The sequence below is a fragment of the Lepidothrix coronata genome, unplaced genomic scaffold, assembly GCF_001604755.1.
Source record: "Lepidothrix coronata isolate B3197 unplaced genomic scaffold, Lepidothrix_coronata-1.0 Scaffold67, whole genome shotgun sequence".
In the NCBI taxonomy this organism is placed as follows: domain Eukaryota; kingdom Metazoa; phylum Chordata; class Aves; order Passeriformes; family Pipridae; genus Lepidothrix; species Lepidothrix coronata.
In genome coordinates this window covers 3,199,719-3,219,347 of record NW_016690247.1, presented here as the reverse complement: position 1 = coordinate 3,219,347, position 19,629 = coordinate 3,199,719, and the positions used below count along the sequence as shown (strand labels likewise).

General features: G+C 38.7%; 1 protein-coding gene across 5 annotated transcripts in view; it reads right to left on the bottom strand.

Annotated features, from left to right (window-relative positions):
• ZFAT (zinc finger and AT-hook domain containing) overlaps positions 1-19,629 on the bottom strand; it is a 125,520-nt gene that overhangs the window by 53,627 nt on the left and 52,264 nt on the right. For 4 of the 5 annotated variants that reach the window (XM_017818277.1, XM_017818280.1, XM_017818276.1 and 1 more), the window contains 3 exons: positions 17,172-17,342; positions 11,242-11,502; positions 365-538 (listed from right to left, as the gene is read on the bottom strand). In XM_017818277.1, coding sequence (XP_017673766.1) covers positions 365-538; positions 11,242-11,502; positions 17,172-17,325 — 589 coding nt within the window. In that variant the 5' untranslated portion in view covers positions 17,326-17,342. Of the gene's footprint in view, positions 1-364; positions 539-11,241; positions 11,503-17,171; positions 17,343-17,859; positions 17,904-19,629 lie in introns of all 5 variants that reach the window. The other variant, XM_017818278.1, reaches the window with a different exon arrangement.

Genomic DNA, 19,629 nt, shown 5'->3' with positions numbered 1-19,629 from the left:
TTACATTTATCATAGATATATGCAAAAATCGAAAGCCATAATAGAGGTTCTACCGGCAAAAAATCCTTTTCTGTTCTTTGGTCAATGTTTTAACATTTTCTTCTTTAAAACAATTCACAGGCTAAACACAACAGATCTTAATGCAGATAACTACAACCAAGTCACACTGAAGAAGAAATGTGACTTAAGTTCTAAAATTATGTAAATGTCCGAGGTAGAGACTCTGTATCATGATAATCAAATAACAGTACATATTTTTCATATCATAAATATCCCAAACAGCCTGGTCTCAGACTAGTGACTGTTTTATACAGTGTCAGCATGGTTTAAAAAAAATTATTATATAATTGGTGATTTTGATTACCTGGAATAGCTTCGTGGGCTGTCAAAACCACACTTATAATAGGATTTTTAGCTCCTGGAACCTGTTCGGTCTCCTTAGTTGATGGGGTTTTCTCTGTTTTCTGAACTCTGGGCCTCTTTGGAGTTTTTTCTCGCTCATCTTCCTTCCTGTCAAGGTCAACGTCAGAATCATTACCTAAAGAGCAAACATCAAAAAGAAGGTAACTATGTACAAAAGCAATGCAGGTGACACAGTCAGTGACACTACAAGAACAAATGGGAAGGAAATTAATGCTACCATAGGAAGACAGACATTATCAAAACAAGATGCGCTGTATGATCCCTAAAGAGGAAGGTTTAATAAAACTCTATGTAATAAAACTAGTGTGATACTTACACAAATAAAAAAAAAAAAGAGAAACAAATCAAAATTTTAAAAATGGATTCTCAGAAACATTTGTGTTTCCAAATTATTTCACAGCCCCTCAGTTCAGAAAGGATACTGAGGGGCTGGAGCAGGTCCAGAGAAGACCAACAAGGCTGGTGAAGGGACTTGAGAACAAGTCCTACGAGGAGAGGCTGAGGGAGTTGGGATTGTTCAGCCTGGAAAAGAGGAGGCTCAGGGGAGACCTCAGCACTCTCTACAACTCCCTGACAGGAGGCTGTATCCAGGTGGGGGTTGGTCTCTTCTCCCAGGCAATCAGCAGTAGGACAAGAGGGCATGGTCTTAAGCTGTGCCAGGGGAGGTTTAGGTTGGATATTAGGAAGAAATTCTTTACAGAGAGGGTAATCAGACACTGAAATGGGCTGCCCAGGGAGGTGGTGGATTCACCATCCCTGGAGGTTTCTAAGATGAGACTGGATGTGGCACTTAGTGCCATGGTCTGGTAACCTCAGCAGTGTTGGATCAAGGGTTGGACTTGATGATCTTGGAGGTCCCTTCCAACCTGGTTGATTCTATGAGTCTATGACTCTATACAAAACACTCATTTGAAATAAGAATGAATTATCAATAATCAGCTGAATTATTCCTTGAAGCTATTTCTTCCTTAAAGCAAATGAGCAATTTGAAATTCTGAAATTCTTAAAAAAAAAACCAAAACAACAAAAAAACCCAAAGAACAAAAACCAAACCTGCACAAAGATAAAAACTCTAAGTTTATGCCAATAAAATTTCTTATATTAGATGAAGTGGTAGAAAATGCATGCTAGAGAAAATAAATTTGGCAAATTAAGGCACTATGCAAATGTGCCAGAATAAGGAACGTAATGAATAAGGAAAGCAGAAATCGACGGAAGAAAATGATAAATAAACCCAGTGAATTTTTCTTTTCTTCCTCCTGAATCTGAATCAGTTGACTCAATCTCCAGTGTAAGTTATTCCATCTGTATCCATAATGTGCTGTAGGTGTTCTACTGTGATAGAGACACAAAGCCAGAAGGAAACACGGTGTGCAGGAACAAGTTTAGCTTTCTCAGGCGTCCTTAGGCAGAAATGCCAACACTGACAACTGGTAATGACATGATGCTAATCAGTAAATTCATATTTACAACCCCTAGAATGAGGAACAACCACAAAGCAAGCTGAATTCAAATGTGACTGAAGCCAGTCACGTTTCTATGGAGCCATGTTAGCAATGCTTCTGTCCCAGCTTCCAGCTTCTCTGCCTGGAGAGCACCCAGCTTTTCAGTGCCTGCTCTAATGATTTCTTCAATTTCATTAGATAAATTCCTTGATCTAAGCCTCTTCTCAACTACCTTTTTCTCTGTAGACTTCTATGATTTTGGAAAATATTGCTGCTTTATATATAAAGAGTCTTGTAATGTCCCATTTAACTCCCTAATGTAGGTGTAAATTATTCATTGCTACTGAAATCATGTAATTCTAACACTGACGTTTCTCTGCAATACCTGAAAGGGATATTTGAATATAAAGAAAAATTCCAGAAAATTCCAGCAGTTTGAACCATAAACTGCTTGTGCAGTGGTTTCTTTTGGTGTGATGAGCAGGGGTGAAAGTTGGACTCCATCTCAGAGGTCTTTTCCAACCTTAATGATTCTATGAAACAAACACATTTTTCCACATTTTCTTCATGAAACAGCCTATGTTAGATTATTATCAACAAGAAAATGAATCATCACAAATTCCTCTGCAGGATCAGACTATCAAAAGAAGAAAGTTTTCTCATAAAGTATCTGAAGACACAAAGAATGTAAGCTGCTTATTGAATTATGTTTCCCTGAGGCTACTTCACCTACTGTTAAACAACAAACACAAAAAGTAATTGGGTTAATTAATCTGCTTTTGTTCAGTGGGCACTAAGAGTTAGTGCTAGCGTTAGAAAAAAAAAAAAAGAAAAAAAATTTAATATACCTGTGGACAAAACATGTTTTAGTCAAAAGAAATTCAGAACTGTAGACTGGAATAAAAGCTCTGATGAGGACAACAGAATTTTCTCCACTTTGCTTGGAATCATGTAATTCCTAGTAGATATATGAATAGAATCCAAGCACTCTGCTCCTAAATCCTCCTTTCTAACCATTAAAAAGTAAGACTTAATCAGTTTAATGAGGAAATAAAGTGCCTGAAACCAAACAATACAACTTTGCCATTTCATGCTTTTCATATCAAACTGTTAGTTTTGAACATTGGAATTTACTAAAAAAAAGGACGAATCACAGACTTGAATTCGTGATCCATACTTGTGAATAACTATGACCACAGGACCAAGCTAAGAAATGTTGCATGCAGCTTTTCTCTCCTTATGTGCCTTTGTCAGGCAGATCAGTCTGACCAAGGGTAAAGGCTGGGGAAGAGACATGTTACAATAAATACAGCTGATTATATCTCCCTGTTTTCAAAACAGAACTCCAAAAATGCTATTTAAAAAGACTTAAAAATAACATTCAGAACTGCAATATAAAAACATTTCTCTGCCAAATTGTTGCTGTGTCATATGCATAGAAACCTTGTACATGTATGATAAGCACCAATAATTAAAGTTATGGCCATGGGAAAATATTTTCCTAAGAAACCCAAATCTGGTAAGTAATTCACAAAGGACTGAATCTCAACTTCCATCTCAGTATGAGCTGAGAACATCCAGCCCCTAACAGAAGGACTACATTCACACTAAAGGTGTGAGGAAGGTACTGAGTGCCATGCAAACTCAGTTAACACCAAAAAAGGCCACATGTATATTGGGGAAAAACAGGCAAATGAGAAAATTGAACTGATTTGCTGAACACCTTCAATTAGTGCTGAATATCTGTAAGAACATTCTCACCCTCACAAAAAAAAAAACAGTCTCCTCTCTACAGAGTGTTTGAATTCTGATACTTAACTATTAAAATTTATTCACTAATCTGATGATGATGGCAGTAGCCCCATTCTTCCCCTTTCTGAGAGGAACAAACATCTTTCAGAAACAATCTGTTGAAAAGGAGCTGGGATGCACATGTTGCCAATACTTTTTGCTACAAACAGAACTATTTCATAGTCTGTGTGTAACCTGAAAGAAACTTAAAAATCCCCCAAACCAACACCTCCCATCAAATCACCAAATCAATAAAAATCTTAACACTCAATGACAGCTGCTTTGTTCCCGAACTCTTTCTACACCAAAAAATCCTGAACTGGATGGTGTGCTTTAGGAAGGAATTGAGAGGTAAACAAAAGTATGTTTTAATGGAAAATAAGAGCTTCAACTTTGACCCCAGGACTCAAATGGCCTTTCTAGAGTGTGGGGCCATCTCAACAGCATTTAGTTCTTGGAATTTAGCATTTAGTCTTCCTGGAAAAAATTCCTTCAATATTAGTATTGTGGATTAGAGTGTCAAAAGTAAGTGTTTTGTCCCTCACAACTAGGACAATTCAGCTATATAAAAAAGAAACACCCATAAGTGATTTTAAGATAATTTAGAAGAACAATTTTAATACCTAAGCCCAGTTTCTCCAGGCTGTTAGGGCCTTCACTTGCTCCTGAACAGGTTTGTTTAAACGAACTGTCTCACTCTGCATCTCCCTTGCTAAGCAGTCAGCTTAGCACTTTGTCAGCTGGCACCTGGATGCAACAGATGGATGAAGTGACCTCCCCTCCCCAGCGACAGCAGCTTCAAACGCCTGCTTGTGTTTGTGCAAGAAATACAGCACTGTGCCTGCGCCTTCTAACACATTTAAGAAATGGTCATGTTTCTGTTGATTGGTAAAGCCGCTGTCAACTCTGAATTAATCAGTGCTTTCAGAGTCCCTTCCAATCTGTCCCAGGATTCTGCTAGAGTTGTTAACTGAAGGGACTGATCTGGGCATTTGTAATTGGATGTATGACACTTCAGGAGCACAGCTACACATCCTTAACTGGCATGTTTTTAAACTACTCTTCGCTCAAATTACTATTTCTTATCCACTAAAAAGTGCTGATATTTCATAGCAGCAAGAGAGCAGCTTGGAAAAAAAGATGGACTGCCTATTTAAAATTAACATAGACAATTGTTTCTCCAGCAGAGAAAGATATACTACATGCAGGAAGAATTAATTTAAATCAGAACCCAGCTGATGGCAAAAACATTTTAAACCAAGGCCAAAAGAGACATCTTTAAGAATTACTTAGGCTCCTAATTCAGCATGAATGAATGGTTTACTCCAGAGAAGGGACTCTGTCCAGTGCTGTAATGTGTCTTCCACCCAAATCCTGTTCTGCAGCCCCTCATTGTCCTTACATCTTGACAGAGATTCAGGTATGCTGCAGTGTGGGAGAGGGATGGTGGTTAAAATAATTACCTGTTGTCTATCTCTCAAAACAAGTGAGCTTAGAGGAAGTTGCTGGGAAACTGAGCCAATCAAACAGCAGTCAAAATCCTCAAACTCCCCCCAGTGCAGCGCTGGAAGCTGAAGCAGGTCTGTTTTCTGGCTGGAAACAGACACAGTGAAAACCTGTGGCTGTTCAGGAAGAACCTCAACTCTTCTAGTTTTGTCTTAGGACAAAACACTGGATGGCAGTACCACCAGCCAGCCAGATCCAAATCATTAGCCAGAACTGTTAACTTGGTTTAACCAAAAAGAAACAAACAGGTGTATAAACAGCTCAGTTTACATCAGAGCAACTTGCTTAGGGAAACAAGCCCTCTTTAAAAAAAAATACATTTACTAAGCCTGTACATGGGGGATTTGTAAGTACTACAGACATTTTTTAATTCTGTGCTGTATTGGGTTTGTGTGGCCAGGTTTTGATGGCAGGAGGGCTACAGGTGTGGCTTCTGTGAGAAGCTGCCAGAGCCTTCCTAAGCCCATCGATGATCACAGAATCATAGAATCAGCCAGGCTGGAAGGGACTCCGAGATCATCAAGTCCAACCCTTGATCCAACACCGCCGTGGTTACCAGACCATGGCACTAAGTGCCACATCCAGTCTCATCTTAAAAACCTCCAGAGACCGTGAATCCACCACCTCCCTCACCTCTGGGATAATGTGTTTAAGAAGGGGAAAAAAAAATACCAACTGTGCTATTGTCATTGGAAAGAAGACAGAAAATGTCAGAGAAAAAACTCTACAGTGAAGAAGGAGGGACAGGAGGTGCTCCAGGCACTGGAGCAGAGATTCCCCTGCAGCCTGTGATGCAGACCATGGTGAGGCAGCTGCGCCTCTGCAGCCCATGGAGGCCTGGGGTAGGGCCAGGGGAGGGCAGAGATCCATCTGCAGCTCCTGCAGGACTCCACACTGGAGGACTCCACACCAGGGGGGTGCCTGAAAGAAGCTGTGACCCTGTGCAAAGTCCACACTGCAACAGGCTCCTTGCAGGACCCATGGACCTGTGGAGACAGGAGCCCAGGCCGGAGCAGGACTTGTGACCCCATGGGGGACTCATGCTGGAGCAGTTCATGAAGGACTAGCTCCCATGGGAGGGACCCCACGCTGGAGAAGAGTCTGAGGAGTCATTCCCCTCCAGGGGAAGCAGGAGCAGAGACAACATGTGATGAACTGACCACAGCCCCCATTCCCCATCCTCCTGCATCGCTGAGGGGGAAGAGTGAAATTGAGCTCAGGAAGAAGGGAGGGATAGGGCGAAGGTGCTTTAAGATTTGGTTTCATTACTCATTATCCTGCTCTGATTCAAGTGGTAATAAACTGATTTCCCCTGATTGTGTCTGTTTGGCCTGTGATGGTAACTGGTGAGTGATCTCTCCCCAGTCCAGCTGAGGGAGAGGAGCAACAGAGTGGCTTCACTGGGCACTTGAGCACCTGGAGCCCAACCAGGGTCAACCCACCACATTTGCAAAAAATTAAGTCACTTTTTTTTTTGCTGTTTTAATGACTGAGCCCACAAAGTGAAGGCAATCATCAGCATCAAAGGATCAAATTAGATGCACAGAGGATGTCAACAACCAGTAAGGCCTGGTGACTCCTGAAAGAGTGGGACAACTATCACCGAGACACTGATCTCTTGAGAGGTCAATGTGGATCACTAATCACAGAAGTAAAGAACATCAGAGACCTGTTGTGTCTTTTAAATATTCCTCTGACCAATACACACTTCAGTTTCAATAGAATTTTACACCAATTTATTCATTTTAATTATAAATGTCCATTATGTTACAGTTTTCAACACTTTCCTTGAAGACCTATAAAAGATAGCAAAACATTTTATTACTTGGAAACCTTTATGAATATTTGAGCTTCAGCTCAAAACGCATATTATGTTTCTCTCAATAAAGAATATCACATAGAATTGCAATATATATATTTTCAATATTTGTATGTTTAGCATATTTTATCAACAGTTAAAACATTATTTTGGTCACAAATATAAAACACTGCATCATATGAGCTGCTACAAAAGGAAATTAACTCCATTGCAGCCAGACACAGTGAAAATGAAAACATATTGATTATTAATCAAATGTCCATATAGTGCTAAGCTTTGTAAGAAATGAAAAATATGAGAAAGTAGTAAAAAAAACGAACTATAGAAAAATCCTAGAAGCATTTGAAAATTAACTTCAAGTTGGAAAGACATGGATAAAAGGGGAAATAAAAACCAACCTGAATGTATTATGTAACATGTCAAAGACTAAAGAAGAACCTATGACTCAAACTCCTTGTGATTTTTAGCTATCTGCTCTGAACTACAATGTCTGAAATGTGAGAGCAGGTATTGCAACTCTGGAAGATTCACAGGCCTTCAGTAAAACTGTCCATCCAGCTCTAAGAACTTCAGCAACAGTGGAATCTCACCAAATTAGAAATTTCAGTCTTTTTTACGTACAGTAAAATAAGTGTGATTTCAGAAAGTTTTTATGTCAGGGATAATTTACTCTTGGAAATGTTGGTATCAATCACATCTGCTCAAGCAACCAAGCAACCAAAATATTCACTGAACATTATACAGAGACAAAAACACACACACAAAATAAATAACTAGTGTAAAACTTGCAGCACTGTGTACTGAGACAGCAACACCATAATCTGTGTATCACAGAATCATAGAATGGTTTGGGTTGGAAGGAACCTTAAAGATCATCACGTTCCAACCCCACTGGCAGGGACCCCTTTCACTAGACCAGGTTGCTCCAAGCCCCATCCTACCTGTTCTTGAACACTTCCAGGGATGAGGCAGCCACAACTTCCCTGGGCAATCTGTTCCAGTGCCTCACCACCTCACAATAATTTACTCCTAATATCTAATTTAAATCTACTCTCTTTCAGTTTAAAGCCATTCCCCCTTGTCCTGTCACTATATGCTCTTGTAAAAAGTCCCTCTCCATCTTTCTTGTAGGGTCCCTTCAGATACTGGAAGGTTGCAATGAGCTCACCCTGAAGTCTTCTCTTTTCCAGGTTGAACAATCCCAATTCTTTCAGCCTTTCCTAACAGGAGAGGTGCTCCATTGCTCTAATCAACTTGGTGGCCTCCTCTGGACAGGCTTGTGTCCTTCCAGTGCTGGGGGCTCCAGAGCTGGGACAGGCTTTCCAAAACTCCTTACTTGATCTTTGCTAAGTATAACTAAAGCTTAGAAAACCCAGTATAAATAAATATATGTGCAGAGCAGTGCTAATTGGAACAGACTCCCACCTGCAGTGACAATAAATGCTAAGAAAGGCACATAAAGAAAACAGCTTTACTGATAGAATAATGAGCTCTAAATTGACTCTTACAACACAGGAAAGATTTGTCTTTCTAAATACTTTCCTGAAAACATAAATTCAAAAGTAAGCAGTAGTCAGGAAATTCAACCTAATCTGAGGAATCATTAAGAACAGGAAAAAACAGAACAGAAAAAAAAATAAATTTATGCCATGGTATGAACCAGGAGGGCTCTGCAGAGGGATCTGGACAGGCTGGCTCGATGGGCCAAGGCCAACTGTATGAGGTTCAATTAGGCAAAGTGCCAAGCCCTGCCCATGGGTCACAACCACCTCAGGTAGTGCTACAGGCTGGGGCAGAGTAGCTGGTAAACTGCCCATTGGAAAAGGACCTGGGGATACTGGTTGACAGCAGCTAAACATGAGCCAGTTTGTGCTCAGGTGGGCAAGAAGGCCAATGGCACCTGGGGTGTATCAGCAATAGTGTGGCCAGAAGGATCAGGGCAGTGACCATCCCCCTGTACTTGGCACTGGGTGGGTGCACCTTGACTCTGTGCTCAGTTCTGAGGGAGCTGGAGGAAGAGCTTGCCAAGCCACTCTCCATTTACCATCAGTCCTCGTTAACTAGGGAGGTCCCAGATAACTGGAAGTTGGCCAATGTGACGCACATGCATAAGGGAGGGAAGATATGGGAAACTACAGGTCCGGCAGTCTGACCTTGGCACCCAGCAAGGTCATGGAGCAGATCATCCCAAGTGCCATCACACAGCACCTACAGGATGGACAGGGGAATGTGCCCAGCCAGCACGGGTTTAGGAAAGGCAGGTTACCTGAACAACCTTATCTGCTGTTATGAGCAGGTGACGCACCTGGTGGATGAGAGGAAGGCTGTGGATGTGTCTACCTGGACTTCAGCAAAGCCTTTGACACTGTATCCCACAACATTCTCCTGAAAAAGCTGCAGCCCACGGCTTGGACAGGGGCATTCTGTGCTGGGTTAGGAACTGGCTGCAGGGCCAGGCCCAGAGAGTGGTGGTGAACGAAGCTGCATCCAGTTGGCAGCTGGTCACTAGTGGTGTCCCCCAGGGATCAGTGTTGGGCCCAGTCCTGTTTAGTATCTTTACGGACGATCTAGATGAGGGGGTTGAGTCTATCATTAGCAAACTGGCAGATGACACTAAGTTGGGGCGGAGTGTCAATAGGAAGCTTTGGGCTGGAGACCTTCTAGCTCACTAACAACTGGAACCCCTTTGCTGCTCATGAACAACTTAATTGCTTGATTGGTTTGCTTTTACCAGAGAATAAACAAAAGATGTTTCATCTGCCCAAAACTGAGGCTATTTTCTTTACAAAGAAGGAAAAGGATGAGCAATTTAGTTTGAAAAATCAGGCAGTGTGTAGCGAAACAAACGAAGATAAGACTTGGGAACTCTAATGAGCTAACAGGTCAAGAACGGTTAATTTGAGTTAGTACTTTTAAAAGGACATAAGAAAAGGCAGCACTGCCAAAATAATGCAAATGTGAACACTGGACCTAGCACAGTAAAGGGCACGGACACTTGGGATGTCAGAGGTGAGACAGCTGAAGTAAGGGTCACTATGGACAGCTGAAAAATCCTACCACTGATGATAGTAAAATATAACCAGGTCCTTTATCAAGGCAAGAGTTTCTCTGCCCTGTCAATGTATTCTAAACTTATTTTAATTAGGCTTTGTCACAAAAGTTAAACTCCATATCACTGAAAGTAAAATAGTCATAGTAGTTGTGTATCATAATGGCAGACTGGACACAAAAGGGTATAAGAAAGCTGGAAAAAAAATCAATGGCAAATTTTGTTTGCAAATAGAATCAACAGGATATGATACTGAGCAACTGTGGCTAAGGCAAAAAGTGAATTTTAACAGAAACACAAAACTTACATAGACTATTTGGACATGGTCATTGCTTTGTATGAATGTGACATTCACCTCCTAGCCAAGTTAAATAGGCAGCTGGACTAGATGACTAATAGTCTCTTCCAACTATTCTATTCTAAATGAATATTCACTGTTGTCTTTTTCAACAGGCTTTTTAGATTGGTGGTTGATACCCCAAGCCTGTCAATCTGTAAGAAATATTTAGCAATGCCCTTAACAATATGCTTTAACTGTTAATCAGCCCTGAACTAGTCAGGTAGTTGGACTACATGGTCATTGTAGGTTCCTCCTGAGTAAAAATACTCCATTGTGCTCTGTTCTACTCTAAAACTTTGAGAGGCTGGATATATTCAACTCAATCTTAAAGCTAAATTTAAACAATGAACTCTTATATGCCAAGGACAGTTCTTTGCATAAAGTTTTGTAAAAAAGAAGAGGTGAGTTTGGCATTATTTTTTATACAATAAAACAAGCCATCCAGAAAAGCAGACTCTAAAAGTGTCAAAAGGACAGAACAGAATTGAGGTTTCCCAAGTCACAGGACAGAAACACCTGTACAGGATCATCCTTCCTCACCTATGTGATACTTACCTGTGTGGCCTTTCTCACTGAAAAACTGCAACCCTCTTTGTGAGAAACAGAACAGTTGCTAATGCAAAACAAGCATTCTAGGGAATTTTAAGACCATCGTAAGTGCAATAAACATTTTAACTATTTTGAAAAAAATCCTGAATACTTTGTCTGACTCTATGCTCAGTTTTGCTTCAAAATGCTTTTTGTGTTACAAGAAATAGACAACTCCATTCCATTTAAAACCCAACACTGGGGATTACAGGTCAGGTCTCACAGTGGGAACACACTGTTCCACAAATGTTTCAGTTATTTTTGTTCACCATTTTCTTACCTCCATCTCCTTCTTCCTCTCCTTCATTTAAGACAATAATGCAGATATGTTTAGTGAGCTGACGTGTGTTGGAGAACTTCCGATTGCATTTCCTACATTCCAAGCTGCCTGGTGAGACTTCAGACAGTTCTGGGCCCTCTTCTGTTCCAGGGGGAGTTTCTTCACTTGGAACAGGGTTGTTTTCTGCCACATCTTCATCCACACAAAACTTCTTAGTAGACCCTTTAGGTCTGCCCCTTTTCCTCTTCGCTACAAGAAGCTCTAGAGAAGAAAGTTAAAGTTTAAAGAAAGCTATAATTAAATGCTACAGCTAATTAGCTAATATCCCTCTGATTTTTGAAAAACAGGTACATGAAATGAAGTTTGAGAGACTCTATCCCAAAAGCTTAAGAAAAGGTTAGCTTCACACAAATTTATTTCAAGCAGTGGTACTTGTTGGCACTTCTGGTGGCTGCAAAGCAATAATGTTTGTGCTATTGAGATCAGCAGATGTCAAAGTGCCACAGTTTTACATAAATTACACTGCAAGAGCTCTCCTAGACTGTTGTGTAACTGTAGCAGCACATGTATTCTACAAAGTTGTTTTACTGTGTTCTGACACTTTACGAAAAGCCTGTTAATTTAAATCAGAAATTATTTGTCTTGAGATGCAATCAGACATCAGAGAAAAAGAATTCATATTTTAAAAGCAAAAGCTTATTGTCCATTTAATATATTTAACAACTCCCTAACATTTCCTGTGGTTCTTTATTGTTAGAACTTTCTACCCAAAAGCTGGCAAAAAAAATTGTTGGTCACAAATAAATTCCAGAGGTCATGCAAAAATGTTTCCTTAATTAAAATCAGAAGTCATCCACAACTCCTAATATAATTTTACATTTCCATATTTCTGTAGAGGAAATATTGATTAAAACAATGAGATGTAGTGCACAGAAATGCCTGACAATATAAACTGTATTTCCTGCTTAACGTTTCTCTTATCACTGCTGTAGAATCACAGATTCTGACAAATTGAGATTGGCAGTGTAAAAGTCTGAAAAATCAGAAAAAGACAGAATATTAAAAAAAACACAAATAATTTTGACGTCCAGGTGCCAAAAGACTTTATTGAATTGCCTGATTTAGAGCATATGGAAAAATAAATGACCTCAAGGCACCTTAAGGGAGGATGACGTAGGAGAACAGGAGGTGGGGGCAGCATCTTATTCATAATCTCTCCAGCATTTCCCTAAGTATACCAGGCAAACAAAAGCCCACATTCAGAGACCACAGCTTTGAGTTAATCATGTAATTACTATCAAATGAAAAAGAAAGCATTCTGTCTTCTTACAGTAATGACTGAGTACCTGTCTGCTTAAATAAATGTAATAAAAACATCAAAAACCTCATTATGAATAGAAAAAAAAGCAACCCTTTCCTCATAAGTTTTTGCAACTCTCCATCAGTGCCCTGAACTTTTGTGCTACTCCAGCAAAAGTAGTTTGTCAACTATCAGCCAAAAAGAAAGGGGTGCTTTCAGTGCTCTCAAAACTTCTCTTTGCTATCATTCAGGTTATTTTGATATCCATCGATCACAGCAATCAGTATTTGGTGCCTGGAGTTGAAGAAATTAACATAAAATTAAAACAAGCCAACAAACAATAATTATCTTTGCGTCAACTTGTCAAAAGGTCACACTTTGCTAATGTATCCAACATGAGGAATACAGATGTGGGTACTGCTCAGGTTACTGTAAAATAATTAAATCCCATGATTGGAAGAGTGAATGCAGCCACCATATTCTCTGTGTATGATATTCCTTTCATTCTTTTACAATGCAATCATCAGATTACCCAACAAAATAAATGAAGAAAAACCAGGTCAAAGACATGGTTCTTCCTGACCATTTTAATGTAAACTTCAGGAAAAACAGAGCAGCACTTTTGCACTGAGGCAGAAATTGAAACAAAATCTTGCATGTAGGTGGAAATGTGAAAAGTACTACTTTAGAGGACTGGTGGTAGATCCTCTGCTGTGGTTTACAAAAATTGCAGTTCTTATCACTGTGACTACTAATGGTGTGGCAAATATATAAAGGATGTGCAAATTTTACAAATGTTTGTAAATGTGCCCACCAGTAGGAGAATTTACAGCAGTTCCCAAACATTTAAGTGGGTTTGGTGGCAAGTGCAAGGCAGCAACACAGGAACAGGAGGGCTCATACGGGCCACTGATACACATCACCAGAACTCCTGAGGCTTATCACAGTCCTTTCTTTTCCCTGCTCCTTGGTTTCCTCTTTCCAGGACAAAATATATCACAAGATACTTTGAGCTAGCCAGAATTAAATTTTTAATGATGCACATGACCATAAATTCCAGTTTCCTCTCTATCCAGCTTGGCTCCAGTGAGTCTTTAACACTGCTCAAAGCACCACCTAAGATTAACAACACACAGTAATTTAATAGTAGCACATTGTCATTCATCTGCCAGCATATAACCAAGTTAATCAAACATCACTTGCTAGAAAAAAGAATCTGCTTAACTGTTAAAAATAAAGCAGTGTATTAAATAAATAATGAAAAAAGCCTAACGTTTATTTCAAGGACGCTTAGTCAGAAATAGAAGTCTTAAATTGGTCATTAAAAAGATTTTAAAGTAAGATCCTGTTCCCCCAAGAACAAATTAGTTGTTTCTGGGGATTTTACACTCATTACAGACTCACTGACACCAAACTTTATGCTGACTGGTATTGGATGAGCAGTGGCAATGTTCAGGGAAGACATTCTGTGCTGTGCTGTATAATTATGTACTCAAAGACATAAAAAAGGCACTTCAAAAAGAAAATAATGAAATAAACTATATGTCTATTTTTGTACTGTTCCTTCACAGGAATAATTCACATAAGCTTCTCCAAATCAATCTATTTAATACAAGAACTTTGTCAGAAGTCACAAGTGCACTTAAATACCCTGAGAAAATCTTAGCAGGTCAATGCATTATGCGACATGAATCCTTCCTCAAATGTCAGTGTAAAAAGCTTATATTTCGTTCATCACAACAGTACATGGCTGTATTCAGAATCTTCTACACAAGGTGTCGTACAAACACATCTCATCCACAGCCTTATCCTGCTACTGTTCTGTCTGTGTATCACAGCACCCAGAACACCTCTTATCCCTCGAGTCAATGTCTGCTCTGGTTGTGTCCTGTGTTCAAGTAAGGATGAGGCTCAGGCACATGCCATGGTTTTAAGTGACCTTAATCAGATGAACTCCTCAGAGGAAATTATGATATGCAGAGTGTAACTTTCTTCAAGGTTTCATAACTGACAGAGCATGTATCCCATAATGCAGATATAGCCTAAACCAAACAGTGATCCATCAGGGAATGGATCATTATAGAACATTATGAATAGATGAAGCCAGGGTCATTGATGCTGTCCCCCAAATCTTCACCAATCTGACTAACTAGAAGCAAAAAAAGAGCAGAGTTTTCAGAAGCACTTTGAAGGAAATGGAGATCATCATGCAAAGTTATGAAAGGAAGCCCTACAAAAAACCGGAGTGTGAGTGACTACAGTTCCCAGTAAATACCTGTCATTTCCCAAGCAAAGATGTCAAACTCCAGCGCTGGACAAAATGTGACCTATGCACTGTTGTGTAACAGCAGCATCTGCCTGGTACCCTTGGTCCCACTTAATAACAAAATTCTAACACTGTCCTACCAAAATGTTTAGGACAAGTCAACTCTAAACAGATCATGACTTAACAATGGGAAAGTGGCATGACTAAACAAAATTCAGCAGAGAGCACTGTCAATAAAATAACATTAGAGTAATAAACACAGACTACTTGCCTAGCACTTTACTTGTCCACAATACTTATAAAATCATTAATTTATTATTCGGGCAGAACAAAGAGCTCCATTAGCAACTCACCATTCACTCATCTATACCAACTGTGGAATAGCTACAGCATTTACCAATACTTGGAAGAGACACTGGGCTTTCGAAAGACAAAAAGATGTTCATCTATTAGTCACCAAGAACTAAAAGGAAATTGTAATTTCTAAGACTGTCATTCATCAATTATTTCTCCTTTCAGTGACAATACTGAATTACTACAGAGACTGGTTCACTGACAAAAAATTGTACACTATAAACTTTTTAGCTGCTGCAGATTCCATAACAGGAGGGAAAAATTAATGCTTTGAAAGAAGAACTCTTCCCAATTCCTACATTCAACTGTAGAAAACCCTATTTTTTTTAAACAGAACATAGAAAATAATTGAATGGGACTTTAGAACCCTCTTCTCCTATCAATCTGTGTGATGGGAAAGGAGAAGTGCTGAAGTATGCCTAGAATGCAATTTGAAATCTATGTGAAAGTAATTTACCTTGACATCCTCACTGACAGCAGATGGAAAAGAGTTGGGCTACATAATCTGAAAAAGGTGGCACCATATGAGTATACCAGATGAATAAAAGTATTCATCAAGAATAATCAGAAAGGTAACTTATGAATGTGTAACAATATATGAATGTTATATTTTACATAATTAGATTTGCAAAGTTATTTTCTTAAAACCTATATATGTCTAATTTCTGTTGCTTCAGATCATAATGGCAATTACAAACTATTCTCATAAATATCCAATGCATGCTGAAGACATACAATATAGAAAGTCAGATAGTCCTGATACAAATGCAAAGAGAAGTTTATGGGAGAGTCTTTTTACTAAAAGGAATAAGAAAATGTTACAAAGCACCACCAGTCTCACTGCGCTCAAAAACACTATTTAGTGAAGGGATAACAGGAAACAAAGATGTAAAAATCGAAGATGCCTTCTGCATGCTAGAGGAACTCATTCTATGCAATTCAAATAAAATTAGAATTGCATTTTGAAACCCGATTTGAAATTTATTCATCATCTCCCAAGGCACTGGTAATTTTGGGCATTGTGTGAAATAATAATCTGGCATGAATCTTCCTCACCAACCATATGAGGACATAGCAGCTGTAATGGAATACTGTCTGATCGTTATTAGAAATATCTTCTTACGTTGATGAAGTTAATATAATTACTGAATTACTGCTGGTAAATAAGTGAAGAAAAATCACATGCACATGTTAATGTTAAAAAAATTCTTTAAAGTATGATATTAGAGTGCTTTTGACTCATAAGCACACAGTTTTTTAAATCCAGAAATCATGACTAGAAAATCCTAGTACTTGTGTTAAATAAGAGGTTTGTCTACAATATAAATCCATTACTCAGTAAGGGTATAAAAGAACATATAATTATAAAGTCTGAATTATTTTTAATCCCTTGCTAATATTCCAAGGGATGGCAATTATAATCAGTTAAAAATGGAATGGAATGAATGTAACTTCTGACACTGCAGAAGAAAATTGTTCTGTATAAGTAATTCAACCTCTGACTACCAGACTGCTGTATGTACCACTGTCAATATCAAAACAGTTATAAATTATTAATTGTGCCACTTTCTTGTTGAAATAGAACTATTAATATTACCCAAATCACAACAAACAAGTCAGACAACTCAAGAAGCACACCTAAGCCTCAAGACACACTCTCATCCATGGTGCCCTGGTTGCTTTCCACTGGTGTCACACAATCTTCCCACTGCTATTACACAGCTCAAATTAAAGCTGTTACACAGCTCAAATTAAAGCTGTAGGAAGCAGACTTTGCTGTACTTGACATTTAAAACTGACAATGAACCAATGTCATCATCCCCTCTGACATGTTGAGTTTATCCACATCTGTCATACGATCTATTCTGTGCTGAATGAATTGTAGAGTGATTATTATAAAATCAAACTATGTAAATCATTCTATACACAACACAGAATCATCACACCACAGGCTTTATTAAAAAAGCAAGTAACACTGAAAATTACATTCCTCTCAATTTATGAATGTACCTTCTCCATCTTTGCCTGTGTTTGTGGGCACTGTTAGAGGCTGGAGAGGAATAATGATGTCATCCACATTGGTTCCTTCTTCTGTGTGCTTCTCGGAGACATGGGACAATAGTTCGGACTGATTTGGCGAAAATAAGTTACAAAGCTTACACATGAAGATGGAATTGATCCCTGAAAAAACAAGTTTAAAAATAAGTAATTAATATCTTCAAATTTAAATTATTTGTGTTACCAGTAGTTATTGAGGTTTTGGTTACTTAATACACCTAACAGACAGTAATGAAGTGAAACAAAGAATGTTATACCATTAAATGAACACATTCATAATACATCCCAGAATGAATTAATTTAAGAAATGGTTAAACTCCTACCCAGATCGTCATAGGGCTAAAAACTTCTGGCTTAAATCTTAGAAATTTTCTAACAAGACCCAAAAGCAAGTAGGACAGATGAAGACCTATTTCTCACTTCCAGCCTCAGACAACGTTACAATTTTATATATTTTCAAACACATGGTAAAATTATATAAGACATGAAGTCCTTGTCCAGGTTTGTTGCGTACCACATTAGTATAAATGCAAAATATTTTGTCCTATAAAGCAGTTCTGAAATACAGTTGGGCTCCAAATCCTAATTTATGCTCACGGACCTCACTGTTACTTTTTATATACTTGACTTTTCTACTTACCTCACACCTAAGCAAGTCTAACTCTCTAATTACTTGTGTAAGTGCTGCAAACAAAAGAAGGGAGGCAAAATTAAATACCATGAAAGATAAAACTTCTTCACTATAGTAAAAAATAATTATATTTTTATAAAAAAGTATGCTTTGATGTGTCATTTTTGCCCTAGAACATTACCACGAGCACAAATCTTGAGCTACAAATGTTAACTGTGTGGTTTCAGGGGTCATTTTCCTTAGATATGGCTCTACCATAATGAAAGAGTGGAGAGGAAGGTCAAAACATCTGCAGTGCTGCCAACCACAAAGTGGTTCATCATATGACAGTCACAGCCATGTTATCACATCCTTCCTCCTCAGGCCATTCACTTCAGAATTGTACAACCACTGCTTTTTTCTGCTTCTATCCCAATATGCTTGAAAAGTATCAGGCCTCATTTTGACCCATCTACATAAAGAAAAATGGGCAGGAATAGGAGGAAAATTTAAGAGGGGACAAAAATTGTGCTCTTATCGGAGCAAGTATCAGCCTCAGAGGCAATATTAACGTTCAAAAATAGCAAAACCATCTGGTATTTCATACACTTTGACATAGAAATTCCATGAAAAGTTCCTGTTGATTCAAAAAGAAAAAAACCCAACAAACTAAAAACCTTCAAAGCAGCAGCCAACAACAAATTTCATTAAAACTCTCCTCGGACAATGCTTTAAACAGAAATTTGATACAACTTTTTAGGCAAAATTTTGGTTTTTTGGTTTTTTTTAAATTCACAGGTACTCGAGGCGTGATATGAAAGCAAAGCCTCAGGAATGCAAGTAACAGTAAAGAAGGATTAATATAATCTCAGCTAAAAAAAAAGCTCAAAAATTTTTGGCAGAGAAATTAAGACGACTTTGTTCTTTCTAAAACTGCTGTTATTTGGTTTAATGGTTTGATTTTTCAACAGTCCCTGCCTTGCTCCCTTCAGTGTCCAATGAAACCTAACAATAATGAGAAGCCAGTTTTAACAACGTGCTTGTTCTCCCAGGACATGCATAAAGTCCTGCCCCAAAGATTGGTGTCAATTCCTACACTCCCTACAGAAAATTAGGGCCATACACCCACTGAAACCAACCTGGAACAAGCAATACCATTTGAGGTACAACCAAATCACAGATCAGATGAATAAGTACAGAAACAAAAGTGATATTTTGTGAACTTTGGGATGAATCCAGGGGTAAGAGAACAGGGGAGCTGTATTTTGGGATCTATTTTCAAAACAATCCTAAGCAAAGATCACTACCCTATACAGCATTATTCCACTTCCCTCATGACACATTAATTATACAGTCCCCCCCCACTCAAGAAAAATCCTTCTTTAAAGTGTCCTGAAATTTAAGAACAGCAGAGATATCTCTCTTTTACCGTTAGGTGCACTTGAAATACACAAAAAGCACACCTCCAAACTCAAAGGCAGACTGTGCCTTCAGCTCTTTCAAAACATCTCTGAAAAACAACTCCAATGCTGCTCCTATTGTTTGACACACCCTCTATGTTACACATAGGCAGCCATGTAAATGGAGGGTACACTCGGCCTGTTCTTAGGAGCTCGGTGGGGTTCCTTCTCAGCCTTTCTGCTCTCTGGGGCACACAGACATTCCTATTTTGATTGCAGCATGTTTTTAATGGAAATGTTCCTTTGAACTAGTTCTGCTCTAGTTAGCACCATTCTTTTATTTTCTTTTTTAAGTGAATGAACCTTGTTTGTGATACAGTGAATGACAACTGTTTTCTTT